This window comes from Egretta garzetta, unplaced genomic scaffold (genome assembly GCF_000687185.1).
Source record: "Egretta garzetta isolate BGI_Z169 unplaced genomic scaffold, ASM68718v1 scaffold539, whole genome shotgun sequence".
NCBI lineage: Eukaryota > Metazoa > Chordata > Aves > Pelecaniformes > Ardeidae > Egretta > Egretta garzetta.
The window spans coordinates 1,774,777-1,799,818 of NW_009260760.1; the positions used below are offsets into that span (position 1 = coordinate 1,774,777).

General features: G+C 37.7%; 1 protein-coding gene across 1 annotated transcript in view; it reads right to left on the minus strand.

The window, feature by feature from the left end:
• Positions 1-15,471: 15,471 nt before the first annotated feature.
• The window catches only part of OSBPL6 (oxysterol binding protein like 6), a 50,536-nt gene continuing 40,965 nt past the window's right edge, over positions 15,472-25,042 (minus strand). Inside the window, exons 14-22 of the mRNA XM_009646035.2 lie at positions 24,644-24,897; positions 22,167-22,304; positions 21,746-21,809; positions 21,061-21,139; positions 19,655-19,799; positions 18,396-18,540; positions 17,248-17,374; positions 16,550-16,672; positions 15,472-15,584 (exon numbers count right to left, since the gene is read on the minus strand). Of these exons, the coding sequence (XP_009644330.1) occupies positions 15,476-15,584; positions 16,550-16,672; positions 17,248-17,374; positions 18,396-18,540; positions 19,655-19,799; positions 21,061-21,139; positions 21,746-21,809; positions 22,167-22,304; positions 24,644-24,897 (1,184 nt within the window). The 3' untranslated portion in view covers positions 15,472-15,475. The remainder of the gene's footprint in view (positions 15,585-16,549; positions 16,673-17,247; positions 17,375-18,395; positions 18,541-19,654; positions 19,800-21,060; positions 21,140-21,745; positions 21,810-22,166; positions 22,305-24,643; positions 24,898-25,042) is intronic.

Here is a 25,042-nt window from a genome sequence, read left to right on the forward strand (position 1 = left end):
TTGTTTAATACCTTCTTATATACACCTTTAGTGTACAAAAAGGTGCTGTCAGTTGCCAGAGCACCTGCCTTAAGTGCCTTTGAACTATATTGCATTTACCTACGGAACTTTACAAAAGAACAAGTGCAAGAATTTAACACGTAAAAACCAGCAAAATATAATGCTACTAAATTCCAAAACTTTCCAGCAGATGGCATGAGTATTTCCCTAGAAAGCAAGGATCTGTGCAATACAGATGTACATATATGCTTTTTTTTTTTTTAAAACTACCAAAGTGGTTATAACAGCACTTGACTACTTTTTTCTTTATCTTTCTTTTTTATTCCCAAGGTGGAGCTTGTCTAGAGATTCTCTTGTATAAGCAAAAGCAGTCAGTTTAATACCATGACTTGCATCACTTCAGAGCTCCCGAGTATGAAAAGAGTACCAGTGTCATGCTGAACAAGCAGTTTGCTGGGGTACTGGGGTCACTTGGCATAATGCTCACAGTGATTGCTACTGACAAAGTGTTGTTATTTAGAGACCATTGTGGGAAGAAAAGTAAGTTAAAGCAAGATGAAGGTTTTCAGCAGACTTAGCTTCAGAGATACTTGCGTGTTGGATTTCTTTATTACCTAGTTCAAGTGCAGGGAAAATTTTAAATCAGTTCACAAATGCTGTTTTAATTATGCAGTATAGGGGAAGAATTAAATTAGCTATGGCAGTATTTTAATTTTGTGTAGAGTTTCATTGTTAAACTCTCAATTTGGTAAAGCAGTAAAAAAATGTAGTCACTTCTTGTTTATCTGAAACTTAATTGGTTCGTTATGGAAACTGCTCTGGGCAGCAGGATACATAGACTGTATCAAAATTACAGAACTCGGAAATTCAAGGAGGGAACTTATGAGAAGCCTAGTCCTGAAATATTTTAGATTCCCCACATTTAAAGTATGTTTTACTTCTTGTAGAGCCAGATCCTTCTGAATATTCCACTTTCACCTGTAGTATCAGGAGAAAATTCTAATAAGAAGCTTCTAGAGGTAAGCATTTTAATGGGCTTTTACAATTTATTTATATGGGACTTCTGTGTGTGAACAGTTTTTTCACCAATTAGAATGGATTTGAAAAAAAAATGTAAAAGGTGCAGGAAACACTGTTGTCCTTTTCTAGACAATTGCCTAAAACACACCATTAGGGCTGTTCTAAATTATTTTCAAGGTCACTTTTAACAGTCCATTTGGACGACAGACACATACGCTCACCATTCCTATGTTTCCTATGTAATACTCTTCAGGTTTACAGCTCAAGTAAACTCTGTTGGAACCTCCTTCTTTTCTCTGCCACAGAACAGACTGTGATTATACATATTCATGGTCCGTGCTGCAGTACACATAAAAGGTAGCTCTCCTGCCAGGAGGTGCTGTATTACAGCGTGACACTTGCCCAGCAGTCAAAGTATTAAAAGCTGCACTGTACTGTAAGCGTTACATCAATGAAAGGCTACAAGACGTGGAGTTCAACTGGCTTCTCTACGGCTTTTGGTTGACATCATCCCCCTTTCACCTTTATACAAGTGACATCTGTTGACTTGATGAAAAGGGAATGTGCTGCACAGTTGGCTCCTTTGTACCACTTCACTGCCTTCTCACTAGAGCCCTGTTAATGATGGAAAGGAAACACAAAAGAGATTAAGGAGCATATGCTCTGGCAATAGTTTTATCTGCTCTTCATGGACTTACCTTTCAGGTTTCAGAGCTTTGTTCACTGACGTGCAGACTACTTAATCTGTGTTTCACATGTCCATCTTTAAGTAATATGATATTAAATGACTATCACTGGCTTAAGTGTATTAAATATCACAGTGTTTGCTTCTTTGTAATTGCCCTAATATCATTGGCCGTATTTTTAATGGGCAGATGGATGTGTTAGCTGTGAAGCATTTACAAATAAGAAATGCAAAACTCCAGGGAGCGATATTCTGAGATAGTATGTTTGCATTTAGACTTACTACCTGTGAGAAGCAGGCACATCTTTCAGCTAAAATAAGTGGTCATTTGTTCCACAAACATTACTGCATACATGAAGGTACTTTCATCACCTAGCATTATTAGCTCGTGGAGACAAATCTGGAAACAAACAAGTCAGTGTGACCTAAAGTAGGTCTCAATGCTGCCTTGCCTTTGGAGGATGCTGCCCGAATGGCTAAATCCTTTTTTCCAGCATCTGTGAGCAGGTGTGTCTGTGCTAGAGGACATCTTTGTGGGCTTGTGCATCCACCTGTATGAGGATGCAGAACCATAGCAGCCACTGCTGCTGCTGCACCACTATGTCCGAAGAAAGATTACAAAACAAAGGATTCGCCTACCCTGATATAAAATTCACGTTGTCCATCCTAATCTGCCTGATGGGCACCGGTACAGTTATCTCTATACAATACTTCCTTCAGCAGCAGAAATATCTTGTTCCTTGCTGCTTGTCCTTCTGTTTTGAGGCTTGAACCGGATTATTTTTGGCATTGCCACTAGCTGTTCTGTGATACTGGGCAATTAACCTCAGTCTATGAAACGTACTGTATGTGGCTCTGGCAATATATCACTTCCCTGAGGAGGATACTGCAAGAACTGACTAGTATTATAAAGTACTCTCAGATCTTTGGATACAGAGTATTTATAAACAGACAAAATGAAGTAGGTGTTTGTAGGGCATGCAAGAATTCGGTATCCTCTTTCATAATCACCTCTGTGCTTATTCAGGCTGTTCCTTTTCATGCTACAAGAATACTTCCTCATCTAGTTTCCGAATTTATTTTTTTTTCACATGTGTAGGCATAAAGGAAGAAGATACTTGAGCAGTTTCCAGATACTAAACATTTTAACAGCCAGGTGACAAAAAATTCTTGCCACCAAACATAAAAAGCAGCCTGACTAATGCTGTTGTACTAGGTTGGCTGAGCAGCACTTAAGTGAAATCAGCTCTTGAACTGGAATTGAAGAATGGATGTGCCCTTGTGCTACATCACTTCAGTTTCTTTGACTGCTAAATGTAATGCCAGGCCCTCAAACATAACCAACTGAAAGAGGAATTTAAAAGACGTTCTACACTTTAAATTTTATCAGTTAAAAAAAGTAACTCAATGTCCTTACCAGAACTTGTAGTCCACTTGCGCTCCAGTAAGTGTAACCTTTTGGAAATGTTTAATTACACTTTTTTCTTCCTCTGACTTGTCAAAAAACCTGCTTAAGAAACCTGGGGTAGTCGTGAAATTTGAGCTAGTAATTAGTTTCATTTCTTTGCTGAAGTATAGCCAGACAGTCATCAGTGAGAAAAGCAACTACATATTTGATTTTACTCTGGAGCTTTTCCATGTGATTACAAATGTAACCTAACGTAATCTCATCACAGGTAAAAAACGTCTTCATGCCAGGTTAATGTCTGTAACATGCATTTATGCATACTTTGTTAACTTGTTCTGAATTCTTTTTAAATTTACCATTATTAATATGCACCTGGGATATAGATATGGAATACACAACCTAGCCTGCCTCCTAGCTACCCTGCCTAATCGTTACACCTTAGACTTAACTTTCAGAAATAAAAAGCGCAGACTAAATATAAGACATTTTATTTGCTGGCCTTGAGTAAAATTAAACTCACCACTCAGTTGAAAGAAAACTATAGAGTACCTCCTCAGCTAGCCCACAGTACCTCATTTGTTTTGAATGATACTTCAGCTTAGTTGCTTTTAATCTGATTTTGTAATGATTACTTACTCGACAAATAATTTTGCATATTCAGGTGCAGGAACAGTCAATATTGCATACTTGTGGTTTTTAACATTTAGACCAACTTAAATATTTAATAAGCTAATAAGGACTTGGAGAACCATGTGGCTTGATACATTGGCTGGGCAAAAAGGCTGTGTATCATCACAGCAGAACAGATTTTTATACCGGCAGTGAATCTTGGAACAGCTTTCTGTGGGCATCTCCTTTAGCTGAGTCAGGATGAAATCTTGTCAATAGCTTCCCACACTGTCTCACTTCACCACACCACAGCGCCTACATGTTTGTGGTTAAGAAGAATCATCTGTCTCTTGGTTAGATTAAATTTAAATATAAAATTTACGTCCATACTTAAGTAATAGTTTTTACACTAAATTAGAAGGCAGATTGGTAGCGCTGTCTCACAGGCCTCTTGCACTCTCATCTATTCCCAAAGGTTTGTTGTGTTCTTTTTTTTAATCAATTAAGTAATGACATACAGCTTTTCACACTTATGCACAGTGATTTTGCTGAGCAACAGTCATCAAAAAGTGTTAGATTTGTTTCGCAAAGCATTCAGAGGCGAAGTACAGATCCCACTACTCAAATGTGAAACCAGAGCTGAATTTTGCTTGTAGAATTGTTTAACAGGGAATAAGCTCCTGGTGCACAACCTGGCTCAGAGCATCGGTTTGGATGAGATCAGATGTGTACTCTGACACAAGAAAGCAAGCATTGCCATTCATGAAAAAAGTGTTTTCCCTTCCTTTGCTGTTGCTTCCACTCAGGCAGCATTCCAGACTGTTTGAACACTTGTTCTTTTTACGATGCCAAGGAACAACAAAAACCTTAATTTCTCCTCCCAACCAAATTCTTGTTTTCTATTATGCTTTCGTTTTAAATAAAATGTAATTGATTTAAGGGCTGAACAACTGACAAGAACACATAATGTAAAAATCCCACATACTGTTATTTTTCCAAGATGCCAGAAGGGGTGGGTGTCAAATAATTATTTTTTTCCCCCACACCTCTTTTTTCAATTCTATTAGAGAACATCAGGAACCATTTTCCCAACACCCTCTCACAAAACTTGAGAAACATACTGCAAGCTCCCTTTAATCATAAAAAGCAAGCTGAAGTGAAAAAAAAAAAAAAAAAAAAAAAAAAAAGAAAAAGGCTCTTACCAGCTGTAGCACGAAGATAAAACCGGGAACTGCCAAAAGAAAATTATCTTCTTTGAGACTGCAGTTGGTAGCTCCTGCCAGATTTAAAGGAACTGCACAGAGAATCACATGGGAAAAGTTTTATAAAAATAATTCTGCAGTGGAAAAAGGTTAGAAAGGAACAGGATGATGCTAGTGAGAAGCCACTGTTTCAGTGCTATTGCTGCCACTATCACCCACCTCTCCAAAAATCAATCTGTACCATATATATTAAGATTTTTATGATTAATAGTCAATTCACTTAACTAGTCACAAACAGTTCATTCAATAACCATATTCTAAAGTGTTTCACATGTTAATAAATCAGAACACAGAGGACAGCCGTTTAAACAGTGTACATTGAGATTTATTAGAACAAGCACTAATAGCAGCAGTGTACAGAGTGATGGAGACAATGTACTGTATGCACTGAACAGTAATAATTATACAATTGCACTTCTTCAGAGATCTATTAGAAAATGCTTTTCAGTAAACAGTTTCCCAAATCTAGCATTGTTTGGATTTGCCTCTGAGGAAAAAAATACAAAAAATATGCTTTTTTTTTTTTTTTTGGTAAGGCATTAGCAACATTCATTGGCAGGCTAAACAAGTCATTTGTACATGCATTATCCAATTACATTGCAACAGGTAAAAGAGCATCATGTTTCCTCAAAAAACTAGAATTGTGTGGTTTTGGGACACAATATCCTGGTAAATCCGGCTCAGCCTGAAGGAAACAGATGACATCTTTTATTACATTTTTAGAGCACAACATAAACTATAGCGTAGCCAAGTTCACCTTTTATTTCCTACCAGAAGCTGTAGGACCTCCCTCAGTTGGATCTGGTATTATGGGTATTGTGTGTACCACATACATCACTGGAAAAAAAGTCTTAATTAAATGCATTTCTTTTGTTCACTATTTCCCCCACTACCACCTCCCTGAATCGTGTGGCAAAAAGATGCTTGACTGTAATCTGCATTAACTACTGTATGAGCTTGGTTTTTATTGCATGAGAGGTAGTCAGCATGAGGCCTCATCTGCATTCTCGATTACTATAACAGTATGTTCAAAACCAACTCACAAGTGCAAAGACACAGAGTAAGTGTTGCAGCCGCTTTATGTGGGAACTTAAAACTGTTTTTTTACTGCTCCTTCCTGGCTAGGTTCAATCTCTGAAGTAGCCAGAGAACTTGATAGACCAAAAAAAGCAATTCTATTTATGTGCTAAAGCCTAGAAGGAGAGAGGGGAGGCACTTCCTCACATTCATGCTTTTCTAGGCTGAGATTAGGAGCGTGCTCTTAGTTAGCCACCCTCTTCTTTGCAAATCAGACAGATTAGTCTCCCTTTTTGATTGGCATGCAGCACTAGCAACCCTCACTCTGGGCTGGCACCATCCTGGGGAAAGTACAGGGAAACAGGGATAGGAATTGCAAATATTCCTACAACTAAGCTTGCCAGAGTGAGACATAATATGATGAATTGTCGTTGATTTAATTTCCTGTTCTTTCTTCCAAATGTCATACATAATTGAGCTTTACAGAGACATGAAGTTAACTGGTTTTTAAATACTATGAGCCCCAGAATAAGGTCCCAAAATGCAAGAGTCGAAGGAAAGCCAAATATATTGCTCTGACTGGCAAGCAGTCAAACCAGCTCTATTTCACACATTTATCTTCCACAAGACAGTGCACGTGTTCAAAATCAAGCTTAAGTGTAACTAGTTGAATACCTAGGCTTGACTGTACGTTAGGCCTGCAGTTGAAAGAGATTTGGGCAGTTCGATCATCCACTCACCTGGAAGCTCACTGCGTTCAGTAGAGTACCAACAGCAGCTCAGCCTCACCTGCTCGCTTGTTTATGCATGTAGGAATTAAAAACCAAGTACTATAAAGCCTGGTGTAACCAGGTACATTGTTTTGATTTCTTAGGGATGGCACTGTTGAGCCTTTTTGTTTGAACTTTAGTACCTACATCTTTTAAACTGAATTCAGTGAGACCGTTTGCAATGTTTATGCGAAGTATGTATTGATGCCTGTGCAAGATCAGAGTCCAAGCAGATGAAGCAAGAAAAAAATTCTGAGCTGTGCATTGCTGATTAACTCTTGCATGTGAAATAAAAGCCTATAGATTTGGAATACACAAATTATATCCTACCTACATTATTCCTCAGCTGTTGATGCTTAGTAACTGTAAGCAATAGAATTGTTTTTACAGGCACGATTGCAGCCAGTATTTGGAGTCAGAATTAATAAGATGCAAAGAAGAATCATCATGAAAGATATCCCAAACTTGTGAACAGTCGAGCACAGATGAATGCATTTGCAGGAAAGCAATCAAGACCAATCAAGATTATTTTTTAAAATGTTTAATTACTGAATGTACTATTGAAGGACTAAACTTGCACTTTTAAAAATTGCGATCTTTTAAGCAGCTTATACAGTTTTCAAAACAAATACTTGCAAATTAATTTTCTATTGAGTTACTCAGAAATTATGGCACTGACTTTTTTTCCCCAGTATCCTTTTGTTCTTCATCTCATTATGGAAGTCTACAGTGAACTTCTGAGCATAAAATTAAGGGTGCTGTGGGTGAGGTTTAATATTACAGTGCTCAAAAATAATGTCTTCTGCAACATTTGGGTAGCTGGGTGCACTTCTTATTCTCTCTTTTTCCCTTAAGTAACAGATTTCTATTGCTTTCAAACAGAAAAAAAATTTGCCTGGTGCATCTAGGAACATAGACCCTTTCTAGTTAGTCTGTTATTTCCCTCTAAAACAGACACTGTCTACTCAGTACTCAAAAGTAATGGGCTCTGTATGTTAGGCTTCTAGAAAGCAACTATTTGCCTTTAAAATTAATCTTAAAAACCACAAAGCGAGTTTCTGTATACCTTTCTAGCTGACATAAGAGCATAAATCACAGTGGAAAGACTCCGAGGACCTCCTTTTACAAGTATGCTACACAAAGAGGCGTACAAGAAATTAACAGATTTGGGGATTTTTTGTATAATGAGCACAGGGATATGGGCAATCAGCAAAGAATGCTCTTTTAGCAATTTAGGTTTTGACAGTTTGGCCTGCTGTAGAATTGGTGCAGGGCTGTTTCCCATTTGAAGTTAAAGGCTGTTCAAAGCAAAGAAGCTCAGTAAGGCAATGGAAAATTGACAACTAATCTAAACCTTACTCTTCTAATGGCATTCTCAAGAGTCTGAGCAAAGCATAAACACTAAAATTTACTACATTTCATACATGTGCGTATGGGATCTAATCTCACCAAAAAAGTGTGACATTATTCCCAATTCATATTAACTTTGTGCAAAAATGAGAGAAAATACTTAAAAATCATAATTCACGAAACAGTTAGTTATACAAAAGAAAGTAGATAAAGACAAAAAGAAGAGTCTTGCTGCTGATTACAACAAAGAAAATATACCTAATAGCCTAATCCTAATGATCTCTCTCTGGATACCACAGTAGTTTAATTTTATGATGGCTTTTTATGTGCTAAATAAACTATCTGCTTCAGGCAATCTAGCAGTAACAGATAAAGAACAAGAAGTTTGCTCCGCATTTTGGTGAAGGAAAAGATTTCAGACATCAGATGCTAGCAGCTTCATTTCTTACTCATTTTAGAGTAAATAACATAGACACAAAACAATATACAAAGAATCCCATCCGGAAAAGCCCACTGATATTTCATTTTGGTCTGAGGATGAAATATTAGTGAGTAAGTACTACAGGTCCACCTCGTTCTGAGAGGTAGAAGACTTAGCAAGATCTGAGCATTAGGTGCAAGACGGAAGCACCACTCTTCATGTCTGTGGAGTTCCAAACATTGTTTAGTTTTTAAAACTCAAACTTCACATGTAATTAATTCTTAGTGAGGAATGAATGTTTGAAAATAATTAGCTTGGAAATAATTATAAAGGAACAAGAACAGTACTTTTGCTAATTAAAGGCTTAACTAAGGTAGAAGTTGCCATCTCTGCAATTATGCCTGCATACCAAAATACACTCATCAGCATTTATTTCTCAGCTTGTAGTCAGGCCTTGTTTGAGGCTCAGCTGAAAATAAAATTTATTGTGATCTGAATTTGTTATACTATATTTCAACCACTAAAGAATACCAGTGACATTTATTTCAAGAACTAAATAGACCTAATTTCTAACCTCAAACTGGATTGATAATTTTCAATGTTGACTTCAAAATAGGTGACAAAGCAAATTTAATATATTTATGTATAATTGTATTATTGGTGACCCAATCTCAAAGTATTTTATAAAATATTAAGCAAATACAAAGATAATTGAAGATCCCATCTGTATTTCTTCAACACAGTTAAAGAAGCTATCCTGAATTTTCCCTTGCCTGGACAATACTGAGGATTAATCTTATAATAATTTTGATAATGTTACTGTAATATTCCTTGTTCAGGTGAATTTAACAAAGGAAGAGAGCATTCAGCACAGGACTACTAGGAAAGAATTTCAGTTTGCAATCCTGACTCTAATGTTGATTGTCCCTGGTGGACCTGACGAATCAACCCCTGGCCACAAGTGCAATCATAAGTAGTAATGCAACTTCAGAAAAATATGTTGCATGTGTGGCTACACTGACTGGCACAAGGACTGAGTATCTCAGTGAAGAATAGCTCTGGTTGAATATTTATCCCTGTGTGTGCTGCTCTTGTATAGTACTTAGACCATTTTGATGCTCAGGATGTAAAAGATAAGTCACCCACTTCTGATTTTTTGAAGGAATCTCCTCACCTCTTCCCTTTCTGCATCCCTGATGTTCTGGGCCAGCAACATTATACATTAGCATACGATATCCCTCTTTCATTAATGCAGACCATTGAAAGTAGTAGGCAATATGGAAATACGTTCTAGTGTTTCATAGCAGACAACATCTGGATCATTGCTCCAGGAATACGAATAAGTAGCTTTACCATACTTCAATGAATTTTTCATAGGTCAAGACAGAATATATTACACACTGCTGATTCCAACTTTATGGTTTCCTTATTTGCAATATATGTAACTCTCTTTGTCCACATTACCAGTACACCTTCAGCCAAATGCTGGCTACAGTCATTTTTATTCATAAAAGGAATAAAAACTTCCCTTCACCTTCAGAATTAATTCTGAGCAAATGTGACCAATCTTCCCTTTCTTCATGCTGTCATGGATCAGTGGAAAGAAAAATGGTATTAAGATAACCTGCCTGAAACGGATACAGCAGCTCTGCTGACATTTTAATTCATAGAAGTTAGAAAACTTTCTATTTTGGTACAGCTGTGCCACTGACAGAGCTGCCGTGACTAGTTTCCCTTTCTTCACTGTAGTCTCTCCCTCCCTTTTCTGAGGTTTGTCAAAGATCGCAAGGAAGGGAAAAAAACAATTAAAGATACGACGGGTTTATAATACCACAAAACTCAACAAAGGAGAAGATGGGTATATAAAACACCTACAAGTACATTGCTATCACTGCAAGATACCATATAAAAATCCTTTTATAAAGAGGCTTTTCACTTTAGTGGAAGAAAGACATAGCTTACACCAAAGCTAATGCATTAAGGTGTTTTACATTCCCTAGTTTAAAGAGCAAATAATATATTTGCTTTTGTAAGTAGATTCCTTAGAATACACAATACAAAAATAAAATAAATTGCTGTAAATAAGCCATTTCTCTGAGCTTACTGAGATTAGCAACATTCTTGTGGGTGCCATTCAATGTTCTAATGGAACTCAGGGAGATATCCTCCCCAGGAATAAACCTTTATTAACACACTTAGTCTAGATTATTCTGTTAAAAACTAAAAGGAAAAAAAACCAAGCAAAACAACAAAAGACCTTTCTCCATTAAACTACTTCTGAGTGATGCCAGAATTATAATAAAAGTAACCAGGAATGGTAAAGTAGAAAGTTACACTACTTTTTATACTAAATATACCTTCGCAATTTTGAGCACATTAACAAAAAACTTTAGTTGCCACTGTATCCCTGCCTACCTCAACTGTTATCCATATATGCTCTAAAGAGCAAACCTTCCCTATACTAACAGAGCTTTGCTAGTGAAAGCGAGTTTTGCAAAATTCACAGAGAACTGGCATATTCAGGCCTCTTGGTTGTTATGCAAGTGCAAGTGAACCTCCCAGGGTATTTCTAAAAATTCAGATTTTTTTTGAAAGAAACTCTACAAGCAAGACTGCATTGCGCTGGGCTTTGCTCTGCCTGGTTCGAGGGTGAGAAAATCCCATGTTACCCCCATGAGGAACTGAGGGCATGGCCCAGATGCAAGCTCCTCACTGGGCACCCATGAGGGCAGGACCAGCGCTAGCTCCTAGTGTACCTTAAAGTTTGTGTAATTTGTTTCCATAAAGCTCTGACAGTGTTCAGTAGGGAATTAAGGGCAATATCTTGTGTCATATATACATACTGCAATACTCAACATATGTCTAGGATGTGCTATTCAAATAAAACCCACAAATGCCATACAAGCTCATTCAGAGTCAGAAGTTCAAAAGGAGAAAAAAAAAAAAGAGTAACATTATTTGTAAGATGAGAAGAGTATTATAACAGGAGTTCACTTTTAAAGCCAAAACCAAAAAAGTTTATTTCATGCAACTTACATCTGTCTAAAATTAGAATGGGTGTCTAGATGACTTTTTAATCACAGTGATACTGTACGAAAATCAACTCATATTCAAATTGCATCTCCCAGTGAGATAACAATTTCTAATATGTTGAAAAATCTACCATCTTGTTAATACAGATCTAAAATAGGAATGAAGCTATTTAAGTCTTTATAAGACATTACATTTGATGAAAATAGCTATTATTACCATATCATATCCGCAGTACCAGAAGAGGGAACAAATTAAGGTAGGCTTTTAAAATATTAATTGAATGTACAGTTTACTATTGTGAAACTAAAGCATAAGGGTTGTGTATTTTATACAGAAATAAATGTTTTGAGAAAACACTGAAGAAAAAAGCAAAGGATATGTCTTTATCATGAAAGTTTGAACTTCTTGAATTGTTTAAAAGTCAAATGATTTGCACTAATTTTCATCACGTACCAAACCTATAGCAATTAAATCTACTGAGTTGGTAAGTAGTTTTCATGCCTTTCAAAAGGAACTACAGCCTGGATGAATGGAACGAGGTGGGCTGAAAACTGCCCGAATCCCCAGGCTTGAAGGGCATTGATCAATCAATGGCTTACGCCCTGCTGGCAACCAGCAAGGAGGACAGTCCTGCAGGGATCAATTTTGTGGCCCATGTCAACCAACATCTCACCAATGACCTGGGCAAAGACAGACACTATATGCTAACAAGTTCGCAAATGACATTAAAATAGGAGGATGAGGCAGCATGCCAAATGGCAGAGCTTCGATCAGAAGGACGTTGCTCGGCTTGAGGACTGGGCCAGAAGACACTTCATGAGGTTCAATAGAAGTGCAAAGGTCTGCACCCGGGGCAGAAAAATCCCATGTGCAAGGGACAGCCAGGCAGCAGCCCTGACAAAAAGCAGCAGGCACCTACGGTGGGTGCCAGGCTGCAAAGGAGCCAATAGTGTGTTCTCATGGCAACATGGGAGACCCCATTCTGCGCTACACAGGCAGGGAATGTGGAAAGCCCACTAATCCCCGTGACCCAGTGCTGGTGAAATTTCACAGGTTGTCTAAAAGTTATAATTTGGATAGAAGCCCCCCAATCTAACCTCTGTTTTCCCATTCTCTTTAAAATCAGCACAAAATAGGTCATGATGTCCCCAAGGCTACAGGAAAATTTTAATGAAATATTTTGCACAGAATCCAGAGAATTCTGCGTTATAAGAAATTGCTTTATGGTATGTCTGCTAGAACTTTTCAATTTCTATTAAAGGCTGCAAATATTTTGTGATGCATTGTTTTGTGTTTCCTCTGCTTACTACTTAACTAATTTAACATTCAGTAGGCTTAAAAAGTGCCTTCAATAGAAATACTTAGCATACTAGAGTTTTTTTTAATTCTAAAAATGTTAATGTTATTTTTCTTTCAATAAGTGTCAAATAAACAATTGTAAAAACTAATTAAATCAGTAATGGTATCTTTAGTGTTCACCACATTTCAGTTTGCATTGCAAATAATGGCACCCACAAAGCCCTAGCAGAACACTGTAAAACTACAGATCTTACTCCTGTATTTAAATTAAAAACTGACTTTCAAAAAAATTTGCAGTTTCTGTCCCTCAGATGTACTTGCAGTCATACACGCATAATGCTTTCTAATATCACGGTGAACTGCACACAAAGACTGGAGCATGAGATGGGCAAATGTTTAATAATATTTTTAAGGAAAGTGACACGGAATAATTAATTGCTATTTTGCACACAATGTGCCAATTTGACTCATAGTGTAATGCCATTAAAGAAAGTAGGATGAAGTTAACCAAATAGGATTAAAAAAACCCAACTTTGATATATTTTCATTTTCTTATAATAACAATAGCAGAACTAAAAAAAAAAAAAAAATCAGACTATGTTCAACTAGGAAAGAAAAAGATACCGTTCTTTGAATAATTCAAAATGTTCTTCAGAAGAAACCCTGTTAATCTGCACAGGTTTTTTATACCAAATATTCATAAGTAATTCATGAGCATTCACAATGCCTAAGAAGTCTGCTTAATATTTTCTTCAGGTTTTCATAGTTCTTCCTAATAACAGAACTGTGTGAAGAAATTGGAATTCATTAGTAGCTAGTTACTCTGCCAGTTGCTTTGCCATACAAACAAGGGGGAGAACTAAATGCGTATTAAGTTCTGTAGGACCTGACTCTGCAAAAGGAAGAAGCAGGCGGAGAGCTGGGGATGCGTGGTAATCTACCGAGAACTGTTCAAGCACCCCCCTGGGCAGGATCACATACCTATCTAATCATTTTTCTTAGGTCTCAGTACTGGAATCAATCTTAAATAGAAAAATTCAAGTGCACTATGTACGCTGTGTATGTATACGAAGAAATACAATGTATATGTATGAAATCTAACCGGTCATCAGTGCCTGGATGTGTAACGCATGCATAAATGGAAGACTAGATCATACCATATGGAATGCAGTTTTTACCTAATACATTACTTTTTTTTTCCTTTTATTAAAATCTGCCTTCCTACTGTTCAATGTTTCAGAGATTTTCAAATAGAAAGTGCCAAGCCTTCTCCCACATATATTAACTAAGGCTTAGCAACACGCAAGAGACTTGGTTCTTAATGAAAAAATATAGAATCACTTTATGAAAAACTGTAAAATATAATTTCGCACAAAAGCTCTTTTGGCAACACAAGTAGTAGTTGTTAGCTACAATGCATGGGAACCTCTGCCATACTCTCAAATATAAATTTAGATAAGAGAAGTGGATTGGGAAAAACAGAGCCAGTAAAGCAAACAGTGTGTGTGGCAGAAAATAGTTGCATTTACAGTACTATCCAGCTTCTGGAGAGAAGCCAGAGACCTTCCCATGAAATCCTTCTGTGCTTTTAACGCTGTTGCAAAGCTTCAGGGAATTCTAATTGTATAAGCAGTTATGGGGAAATGAGATTCACTGTGAGACTATGTCCAGCCAGCGGTAAAAGTGGTGATTGCAGCTCAGCATTGGTCATTTAGAGTATGAACTTTCTGACTAGGAATTCATATGCATTTACCAAAATTGTCTCAAATTCAACCAGTTAGCAGTTTCTTTTCGGTCTGATTATACAGTCAGCTTCCCAAAGCTAAAGCATGTACAGTAGAACTCATTCCTCTGAAATACAGTTAGATGTTTGGTTGTCTTTTGATTTTAAATAATGCAGGTTCTCCAATATGTGTATCATGATAAAATTCTAGTGCTTTAAAAATCTGCCCTTCACACAAGCCTAAGCATACATATTTTAAAATTACTTACTGTACATCTTCATATTTTGTTTAAGGCATGAACAATGGTATATGAATGGGAACAGCTTCCGGAAAAGCGTATCTTTTTGACAAAGGCCAGTCCAAGCACATCACACCAAAGGACTAACCAGAAGCCAGAAATGACAGTGTTGTGACCCAAGAGTTTTTAACAAAAATAGTTGAAACAAAATGGATTTTTTTCTCTTTTTCTTCCTTTTTTTTTTGTAATTTAAATTACATTGCTCTTAATGTCTGTTTAAAGCACCGGTTGCAGTTTTGCATTTACCACCTCTTCCAAGTGACTTTGGATAACTCATCTGCTTCTTTTGTTCTGAATTTTCAGTGTATGAAACTTTAAAAGGTTTCTGTTTCTTTTTTTTTCTTTTTTTTTTTTTTTTTTTTTTTTTTTTTTTTAATGGCTGCTGCAAAATTAAAAAGATCCAGAAGTGGTCAGGGGCCTGGTCTAATGCACTTTCAAAAGTCCGTTATAAAGATGAATATAAATGTGAATGATAGGTTTTTCCGTAGACCCACAAACCACGCTTAGCTATAAGAAACATATTGTGCATAGTTATTTTTTTCTTCAGAGTGATATGTTTACTAGATCTACATTCTTGGTTTACCAGAGTACGGGAATTTCTACTTTACTAAAGCCAGGATCCTTCCGCAGTTCCCAGTAGGTGTCATTGGTAACCCAGGCTTCTCTTTGATTAGCATCAATAACTTTTCTGTAGAAAGGGGAAAAAAAAAAAGAGAGAGAGAAAGAGGGAAAAAAAGTTCTGACCATAGATCTCTGCTCTTATGCAACATGAAATCAAATTCCATACCACTCTAATCTAACCCAATACTAAATCTGATTTCATATTTCTAAAGGACACAAGAACTTTCAGGGATTTAAAAATAAAAATCGGCCTCTACCTGTGTCAGAAGTGGAAGGTTTAGAAAACAGCCAAGATCACAACTCTGTTGTCTGATCTGTGTGAGCAGGTCCTAGAGCCACACAGAGCCCCTTTGGCCATTACAGATTCTGACTGTGTGCAGGGGATCAACCAAGAGATCTAGCTTGCTGTATGCAAGCCTTTCACCTTTTATATCGCTTGTCTCCTCTGAATTTGCTCATCTGCCACTGCAAAACTGCATCAAGCACATTCAGTCTTTTCACTTTTGATTCCCCATGCTAAACACCAGGTTATCTGGTATGACTATCCCTTTCCTGAGAAGAATGCTTAATTAAAAGCAAAATCAAACAACCTCCCCCCCCTAAAGAAATTGTAATTTAAGTGTATATATACATTTGTATATACACTTTATATATAATGTGTGTGTATGATTCAGTTGTTCCGTTAACTATTTATTACTTTGTTTATGCAATGACTTAAAACAATAACATAGTTAAATCTTAGATCCTAATATTATACTCCCATTCCACTTCAAAGTTCAAAAAACATTCGCCAAGGGGTGCAGCAGGCTTGTACAACTGTTGCCCATTGTGAGAAAATGATCTTTCCATTATGAAGTTTTATCCACATAAAAATTGCTTCAGGCAGAGATCAGGGATCTGATTATTTTTCTTAAAATTGCCATTTTCCAGGCCTTCACAATTAACAGACTACATTGGTGGTAATTCTTGAAGTACTTTTGTCCAGTCACACTATAAAAAACAGAGATTTACTACAGAAATTAATAGACTCACTTAAAAAATTTTGGTACATATTCAATGCTGTTTTCTTCCATGTATCGCCTCCGACCTCTCTGGAGTTCCTCTATTCTTTGTTTCTCAGATGCTGCTGCTTCTATGTTCCCTTCCTCCAGAAGCCTGTATGAATAACAGCAGGTCCTATAGCAATCATACAGTGTCTAAAACAAGGGATTTTTCTAGCACCAAACATCACAAAAGACAAGCAGAAGCCAAGCCTGTTGTCTGTGTCATACCCACTTTCAGATCTAGTCATAACCTCATAAAATTAGAATAAGAAAGATGTGGCTCCCCAGTTACACGTACCTGACCTATAGCCTAAAGCATGCACTTTCTTTAGTAACTTCAGCAGATCACAAACATTGAAGTACCACGAACTGAGAAATAAGAGATTAATGTTGGTTCCATTCGTAGCAGGAGGGCATGACATTTTAGAGCCTGTCTTTCCAGTTTGTGATGAGGAATCCTACCTCTGCCCAAAGACTGCCCTAGAGCTCTACTATACCAACAAGACGCTTTCTATTTCCCTCAACTAGGTAAAGCAGAAATTTGATTGCAACACTGAATACCTTCTCTGCTAGCACAATCCTCCAAGGCTTAGTTCAGACTGTAGTGAAGACACAGACAAAATTCAATACTCAGCCAAACGAGACTTAAAACCACCAAATATTAAGTGTATAAATAAGCATTCTTGCCTTTGATCTGGCCTGAATCGCGCATCTGTTGTAGGAAGAAGATCTTTCAGTAAAGGATCTAATTCATTGAGCTCAATGGCAAACCTCGTGAAGCCATAATAACGTTCATAATTGGTTGGCATGGAGCCTATAAGAATATGGTTGAGAAAGAAAAAAGCTTTTTAAACTATTACTCTAAATATGCAAGAGATAAATTTATTTATTGAATTATAACAGCAAAAATATTAATATATTTTACTCTTACAGACAATTAAAAAAGCATCAAAAGCTATCCTCTAGATGGAGTGCCACTAAATATTTATTTCAACTCCTTATCCTGCAGAGGTTGTAATTACATGCTAATAGATTCAAAACTTCTACGATCTTCCTTCCTTTTTAAGTAAAAATTACTGTTTTCAAGGTTTTCAAGTGAAACATAGTTTCCCATTCCCCAAAAGTGGGCTTACCAGAACTCTGTATAAAAGCTAACCTTAATTGATCTTCAAAGTTAATTTTGGAACATAACGCTCCCTCGCAGACTGATTCGGCACTGTTCAACACCAGCCCTAATGGCAGTCAGAGTAGACGGTGCAGAGACTAGGGTGCAAAGTAGGGTTCAAAATACTAACAACAATGACAATTCCTGGGTAATCACTCTGCATGTACGAAAGATACTATAGGTGCAAAGGATGACTAATTCAACCTCAGTGTCTCTAAGCAAGCAGTAAGGAAGCGGAAATCAGCTCCTGAAATCACAGGAGCTCACCATCTCTGAAGACCAATTCTTTGGGCTAATAAAGCATCAGGCCAACAAACTTAATAAACTGGCACCTCCTATTTGTTGAATCCAAATAAGCTACCCTGCTCTGTGTGAGAAGGCAGGCAGGTAGGTCCAGACATCCAATGTTTTTCTTCATTTTATTCTTATGTTGACCCCAAGATGCCAGAATATTTGACCAGCAGTCAGACTGAGATGTAGAAGACTATGCCCTGTAAGAACATTTCCATTTACCATTACTATAAACTCATGTAAATACTTGCTTATTTGTCCAGCCAGAAGTTTAATTTCTCCAGTAGTATTTTGTGTACTTAAAATGATGGCTAAACCAGCTTTACATAGTCTAGGGTTACACTACCGTGCCTGCCAGAGTTTATTACAAGCTTCTTACCTGGCCTCCATATGCATTTGGCTGAAGGTGCAACCCCACAATAAAGGCCTTCATGCCACTTTCCAAAAAGGCGATGAACCACCTTCCCTTCTTGATCTATCACAACACCCTGGACCTCGTTTACATTTGAATTCCAGTAGTTCACCTGCAAGTTTAATAAAGAATTACTAGTTCACACTGTTTTCTGCATTTCCCATTGTACCAATGCAGATACTGCATGAATCTTAATATGTGGCACCGACTGTCCAAATTTCGTATCAGAACAGCTCACCTGGAACCAAGAATATCAGAATTTGAAATTCAGATAATCTGTGTATTAACTGATTTAGTACGAGAAATCCTGAATAATTTGATATGTGGTTTTTGTATAAAGGTATTATCTGCACATTTGGGAACAATATCGTTATTCATTAACCCAAATCCCACACAATTCAGCAAAAATGACACCTTGAAAGCTGCAAGATCAGAGTCAGCTAACTCTCTTCTTTCTATATGCAGAAGTACTGAATATACCTGTACATGTAAGGGAATCCTTTGATGGGTGCTGCACACCACTGTTTGCAGCAGGGAAGACGTTCAGCCAGTATTACTTGTTATTTGTTGCTTTCTGTTTCTCTTCTCTGTTTTGCTTTTCTTAGACACATTTATTTTCTATACCTTCACTTACTGAGCCAGCTGCCCATTCTCAGAACATCCATCAAAACATGAATTTCAGACTTACGGTAACGCACCATTGCTAACACTGCAATGTTATTGATATATTTTGTTGCAATATGAAGACAAACTTATTTTTAGGGAAAATAATTGAGAGTAACATAGCTATAGAGTGATCTGTTTTTCTATATGGTCCTTGCCTAGATATGAAACTACTATGAACCAAAGCAGCATTATTTCATCTAAAGAGACAAAATATTGACTGCCAAATTCTAGTAAAGGCAGAAGTAAAATGGCACAGAAGTCTACAGTGACTTTGCATTTCATTGTGGTAACAGAAATTTTGACATTTCATTTTTAGCCTGAAACCAACAGTAGTACAGCACACAGCTATACAGCAATGCAACACGCTGATATCAAATGTTCAATGGAATAGAGCCATACCACTTGACATAGCACTCTCATTTGACAATTCACATACTTACACATGTTGATATGACAAAATGTAGAATGTGGATTTCAGGAATACTGAAGAAACAGCTCGATGTATGCTTAAACTATGCAGTTTTATGAATATATAGTATGTGTTAGAATACATATGTTACCTTGACAAATGTGAGTTTACAAATACAAACACTGCTTTTTGTGTTTCTGATAGTTATCTCTCCGTAGTGTTCTATCCACCTCCTTCCACTAAGAATATTATGTATGCAAGTAGTGACTTTGTTCCAGACATAGTAGTCTCCATACCTAAGAACAGATTAACAAGTAGTTGGTAATATATATTAGTCATGATCATTACGGACAAAAAAGTAAAACATAGCTCCATTATCATAAATGCAAGACCATATTCCTCAAAAACTTTTCAAACGATAGCTTACTTTAATAAAGCACTGGTTCTGAGTACATCACTGATCTCCCGCAGAGGGGCTCGCCTAAGCTCTAGTGCGGAGAGCTGAAGAACAGTGCTATGAATCACAAATCAAGACGTTATGAACCACTGAAGCCCTGCACAGCATATTCACTGTCCTCAGAGCATTAAAGTGCTTTGGCTACAGTTCCTTTAGGGGCAGGACAGCAACATAAGGCTGAATTGAGGCTATAAGCAGACAGTATAATTAAATTACTAATAGAACAAAATAAATACAGAAAGGAGATAACAGAAAGGAAGTAGGAAGCAGGAGCTCACTGGCATATCATCCCTTTCCCTCTGTTAAAACTACTCAGAGTCCGAGCATCTCTGTTCTCAAACAAGGGATTCGAATGAGGGAATTATATCGTGCAGAGCACATCCTCCTTCAGAGCTGAGGGGCAAGCATGAAGACAGGAGGCAAAGATGCTCCCGAGTGCATTCACTTCAGTTTCATGAGATGGATAAAGAGGTGAAGTAGAGTGATGCCATACTGTCAGAAGCAGAAAGGCTGTCTGCAATGCAGGAATAGTACTGCAAAACCAGCAGACATTTAAAGTATCCTCTCATTGCATATTCTCAGGATTTACAATTTGCAACTAGTCTTACCTGTGGTGAAACAACTTCTTCTCACTACTCTGTCAACATCTGAAGAACATGTTTTGGCTTATCTACATTTTGAAAAATGACATTACATTGTTTCTACAGGTTGTTCTGAGGGAACACTTAGCAGTATTGAGAGTCTTAGTAAGGACAGCGCTATCTGCTGAGGGTCCTATATTGCAGCCTTGTTCTGAACAGTTGACCACTACTGTACACGTTCAACTTAGGTTCTCTCTCCTAAACCATTTCTATCCCCCTGTCTATTGCTTTCTAAAGAGTTTGCATATTTTTCCTCAAAAAAATCAAAATGGATCTTCAAGCTCAAAAATGCTTCAGTATCCCCACCTGTACACTAAGGAGAGATTTGAGCTAGGCGCTAACTCTCACCAGTACAATTCATGTGATGTCTGCATACACTTCCCCCAACCCATTCACAAGGCAGCACAGATTAGATTGCAGCAAAGACTGAAAACAAAAGGCAATAGGACAGTAGCTTACTTTGGAAGAGTCACATTCAAGGTTCCAACTGGCAGAATTTCCATTGATTTCCCCCAGAATTTGTTTTTCCACCTGATATCTGAATACAATAGTGAAAGATTTACAAAACTGAAAAGACCAAAGTCTCCCCCTTGCAGTGATCTGCATGGCACGCAAGATGATCTATGCTAGACCGTCCGGTTTAAAACAGAACACTATGAGGTTGTCGTGAAAATACAAAAGAAAAAAAATACTAGAAAATGACATTAGGTCAGAAAAACTAAAGATAAGTTTGATTTTCTTCTAGGAGTCATGTATGGGCTACATTATTGTGAAATCTGTAATGAAAACATTCAATACAAATTAAATGCATATGCCAGTAGACACAAGGAAAGAAAGGGCTGCTTGTTCAACTGTGTAAAAAGAACTGCCTGTGTTTGTAAGAAACGATTTTCTTGGCAAAAAGCTTTTAAGCAGAAAATTATAAACAGACTGCAAATGACAAGGGAAGTTGCAACACTGCTCACTCTTACGAATGAGAATTTGGAGTGAAATAATTCAAAGCATCAGTTTGTAATATGTTACTACAAAAAAAACAAGTATAGAAATTTTGAGTAAGTTCCAAATGCAAAGCTGAGCTTGTACAGACAAAGTTTTTACTTGCTAATAAAAGAGGAGTTTATGTTTTTGAATTAAAAAAGTATACCTTGCCAAAACACAAAGTTCTTCGATTCACAGTGACAGGCCGAAATGGGAGGATGGTGGCTAACCTGGAAAACAGTTTGGCTGAGTTAAAACCAATTCATTTTCATTTCTAAGACAATACAACTGTTACTGCAATATGAAAATACTGGATAGCCCACACTGTTTATTAGCCTATGTTGCTATGAAAACAGATGCAACTGTTTGTACTTAAGATGCTATGTACATAAAACATTTCCTTGTGATTATGTACTATAAACATGTATCTTCTAGCATTTAACGAAGTTCGCTCATACTAACAACCTTTCTTTATTATTAAGAAAGCAAACCATTCTAACCAGAAAGAAAAACCAAGATTCCTCTATAAAACAAAGAAACCAAAATCTAAATCTAAACAGGAGTGTCTATCTAGAAACAAGCTTTACCTGCTCTGAGAAAAATCGGAATCCTTTGTCTTCTCTAATACACTCATACGTTTCACCAAGCACTGGGTTAAATGGCTTGCTTCCTGCTCTAAAGTATGTAGAGGCATAGCCAGATGCTGCAAAAGCAGCGATGAGAACCTGTGAAAACACAGACAAGAACATAAGTGAGATTAGGCAGAGATTCTCCTGCCTATGCCGTCATCATGTGGTATCACACAGCTCACTCCACTCAGTGACATCTGGATTAATGAAGCATGCCTGAGAGGGAAGCCATACATCCCAGCCAGAACCAGTATAAACTGCATTTCTTTTGTTGATATACTTTGTGTTTCTCCATGGCCCCAGCCAGAACCAGTATAAACTGCATTTCTTTTGTATATCCTTTGTGTTTCTCCATGGCCTCAGCCAGTCTCTTTCAACAGTCCCCCCAAATAATCTTTTTTTACCTTTGACCAGGCTTACCATTAACGATCTAAAACATGGACCTGGCTCTAGCCTATGCTCCCTGTGAATAAATATTATATGATAACAAAATCACGTATCATTTTCCTTTGGGACCTATTTTACTTAGTGCCAAACATAGACAGCTCTCACTTAGGATGTCCTTAATGCAGAGTTATCTCAGGATCTTCCAGGCACGTGTGGCCTTATCAGCTCCCTTGTCCGCATGTACAACCAAAATTTAGTAATCTTTAAACCAGGCCTAGCTGGGAGTAATAAGCTAAGTGACATGCCACAGTAATTTAGATTACAGCTCCCTTCAGCAGAGTTTTAAAAAAAAAAAAAAAAAAAAAAAAAAAACAAAAAAAAAAAACCCAAATCAACCAAAAAACCAAAAAAAACCACACCAGACACTCAGAAGTCCAAACAAAACTTCAGAAAAGCAATATGGGGATAAAAATCACTCAGCTATGGATAATCTGCTAACAGAGGGGGAAACCTTAACCAGGTCCCCCCCCTCCTCATGCTAGCGAGGATGTAACACTCGTGTGAGCTCTTACATGCTTTGTTTTCTTCCCGCTGTGTAATGGGTGCTCCATTCTCTATTCATTTCATATTATTCATAAATGCAGCATCAACAGAATTAATGCTCTTTTCACAGGCTTTTCTTCAACAGTAAAAACTTTCATTCTTCCAAAACCTTTTTCTTGAATTTAACTATAAGACACTACAGAGAAATGAGGGGGTTTACTATCCTTATGATATATAGAGCAATGAGAAGAAAAAAGTTTCCACTACTTTTGGGTGCTTATTTAAGATAGCAAAGTCCTGATTTTTCAGAGAACAGTGAAGAAGCAGGTAACATATTGACAGCACTGCTACCACTGATGCTTTGGGCATTCAGCAGTTCTGCTAAGTAGTCCCACATGCCTCAGCTTGGGCGTGCTATCTGCATTTTTAAGGTGCTTGTTAAAAGTTTGGCTTTTATCCAGAGTATTGCACTAGATATCCGTAAGCAGAGAAGGTGATTGAATCCGCATTTCCAAGGAAGCTTTCAGTTGCACCATGGCTTTTCCTTCCTGAACTCTCCCAACTCCTTCAATATTCACCTTCCAAGCTTTACAGCAAAGTAGGCAGAGTCCTACAGGCAAACAGCCTGCTTTACTCAGTAAAACCCTGCCCAGTCCTTATAGGATCTCCCTTTTGTGAGGGTTATAAGGAGTCTTGTAGGAAAACAGCATGTGATGAAAAGTAATTCAACCCCTATCATAAGACAGGTCCAACTTCTTCAGTGGCAAGGAAAAAAATACTGGTGTTTAGGACCCCTCGCTCTCTGGCAGGCCATGTGAACATGGCAGTTCATGGACCTGACTGTGTGGCTCTGTGACAGCCACAGGCAACCCCTTTTCTCCCAGTTATCCACAGTGCTGCCAACCCATACCAGGGAACAGTAGGTATGTTCGGCAACAACACTGCCAACTTTCCCCTAACAGCCTTTCCCTGTTTCTTCTGAGGAAAAGGAGTCATGACAGATCAAAACACCCGGAACTGCCTGTCAGTTAAAAAACCAAGACATAATTCCAGGGGAGCTGAAGTCAGGCTGCGCAGGCAAACTTTGTTTTGGTGTTTTGGAACTTCGCTATTAGAAGTTGCCTGACATCTTATTGACACCTACATTGATCATAAGCCAGCCACAGACTTGATTAGCTCTTGGAGGCTGCTGGACTTGATCACTAAAAGCCAGGAAAGGATGCTGCAGAGTTAGAAACTCCCAATGCCTACATATATAGTCCTGGAGAGTGAGATCAGTCTTCACATCAATGACTCATGATTGCAGGACTCGGTTTGAAGTAAAGAAAAGCCCCTTGGTCTTGTTGAGATCAAACCTACCACCTGTAATTGTTCACAGCATTCATCTGACCCTGCAGGGAGGTCTGCTGTCTGTGAATAGGAAGAGCAAGAGGGGACCCCGCAACCTCCACTCAACAGCTCCCTTTTTAATACGGACATAATGAGAGCTAGGCTAAATTTATTACCATGCGTTCATAAGGATCATCTGTTTCAGCAGCCTTGTCCAAGAGTTCACTGTATTCCAGCTCTTCACAAAGATGTTGCAAGGTATTCAGAGGTTCATTCAGCTCAACTGGCATGGATACTTTGGAAAGATCTTTGCCAATGTTATTTCTCAAAATATTCCACAGATTGATGTTACTGGTGTCAGGGCTGGGAGCTGGGAGACAAGTTCTCCGTCCATTCCTGAATGCGCCTCCTGTTAGCTCACCATTAAGAACTGTGAAGGGAAAAATCTATTATCATAAGAAAGCACCAGATCAAGAAAAACAGACTTATCCATTGAACCAAATCACCACCAGAACAAGCAAGCCCAACTTCACTGATTTCAGCTGAGTTGGTCTTGTACAGACATGCAGTAAATC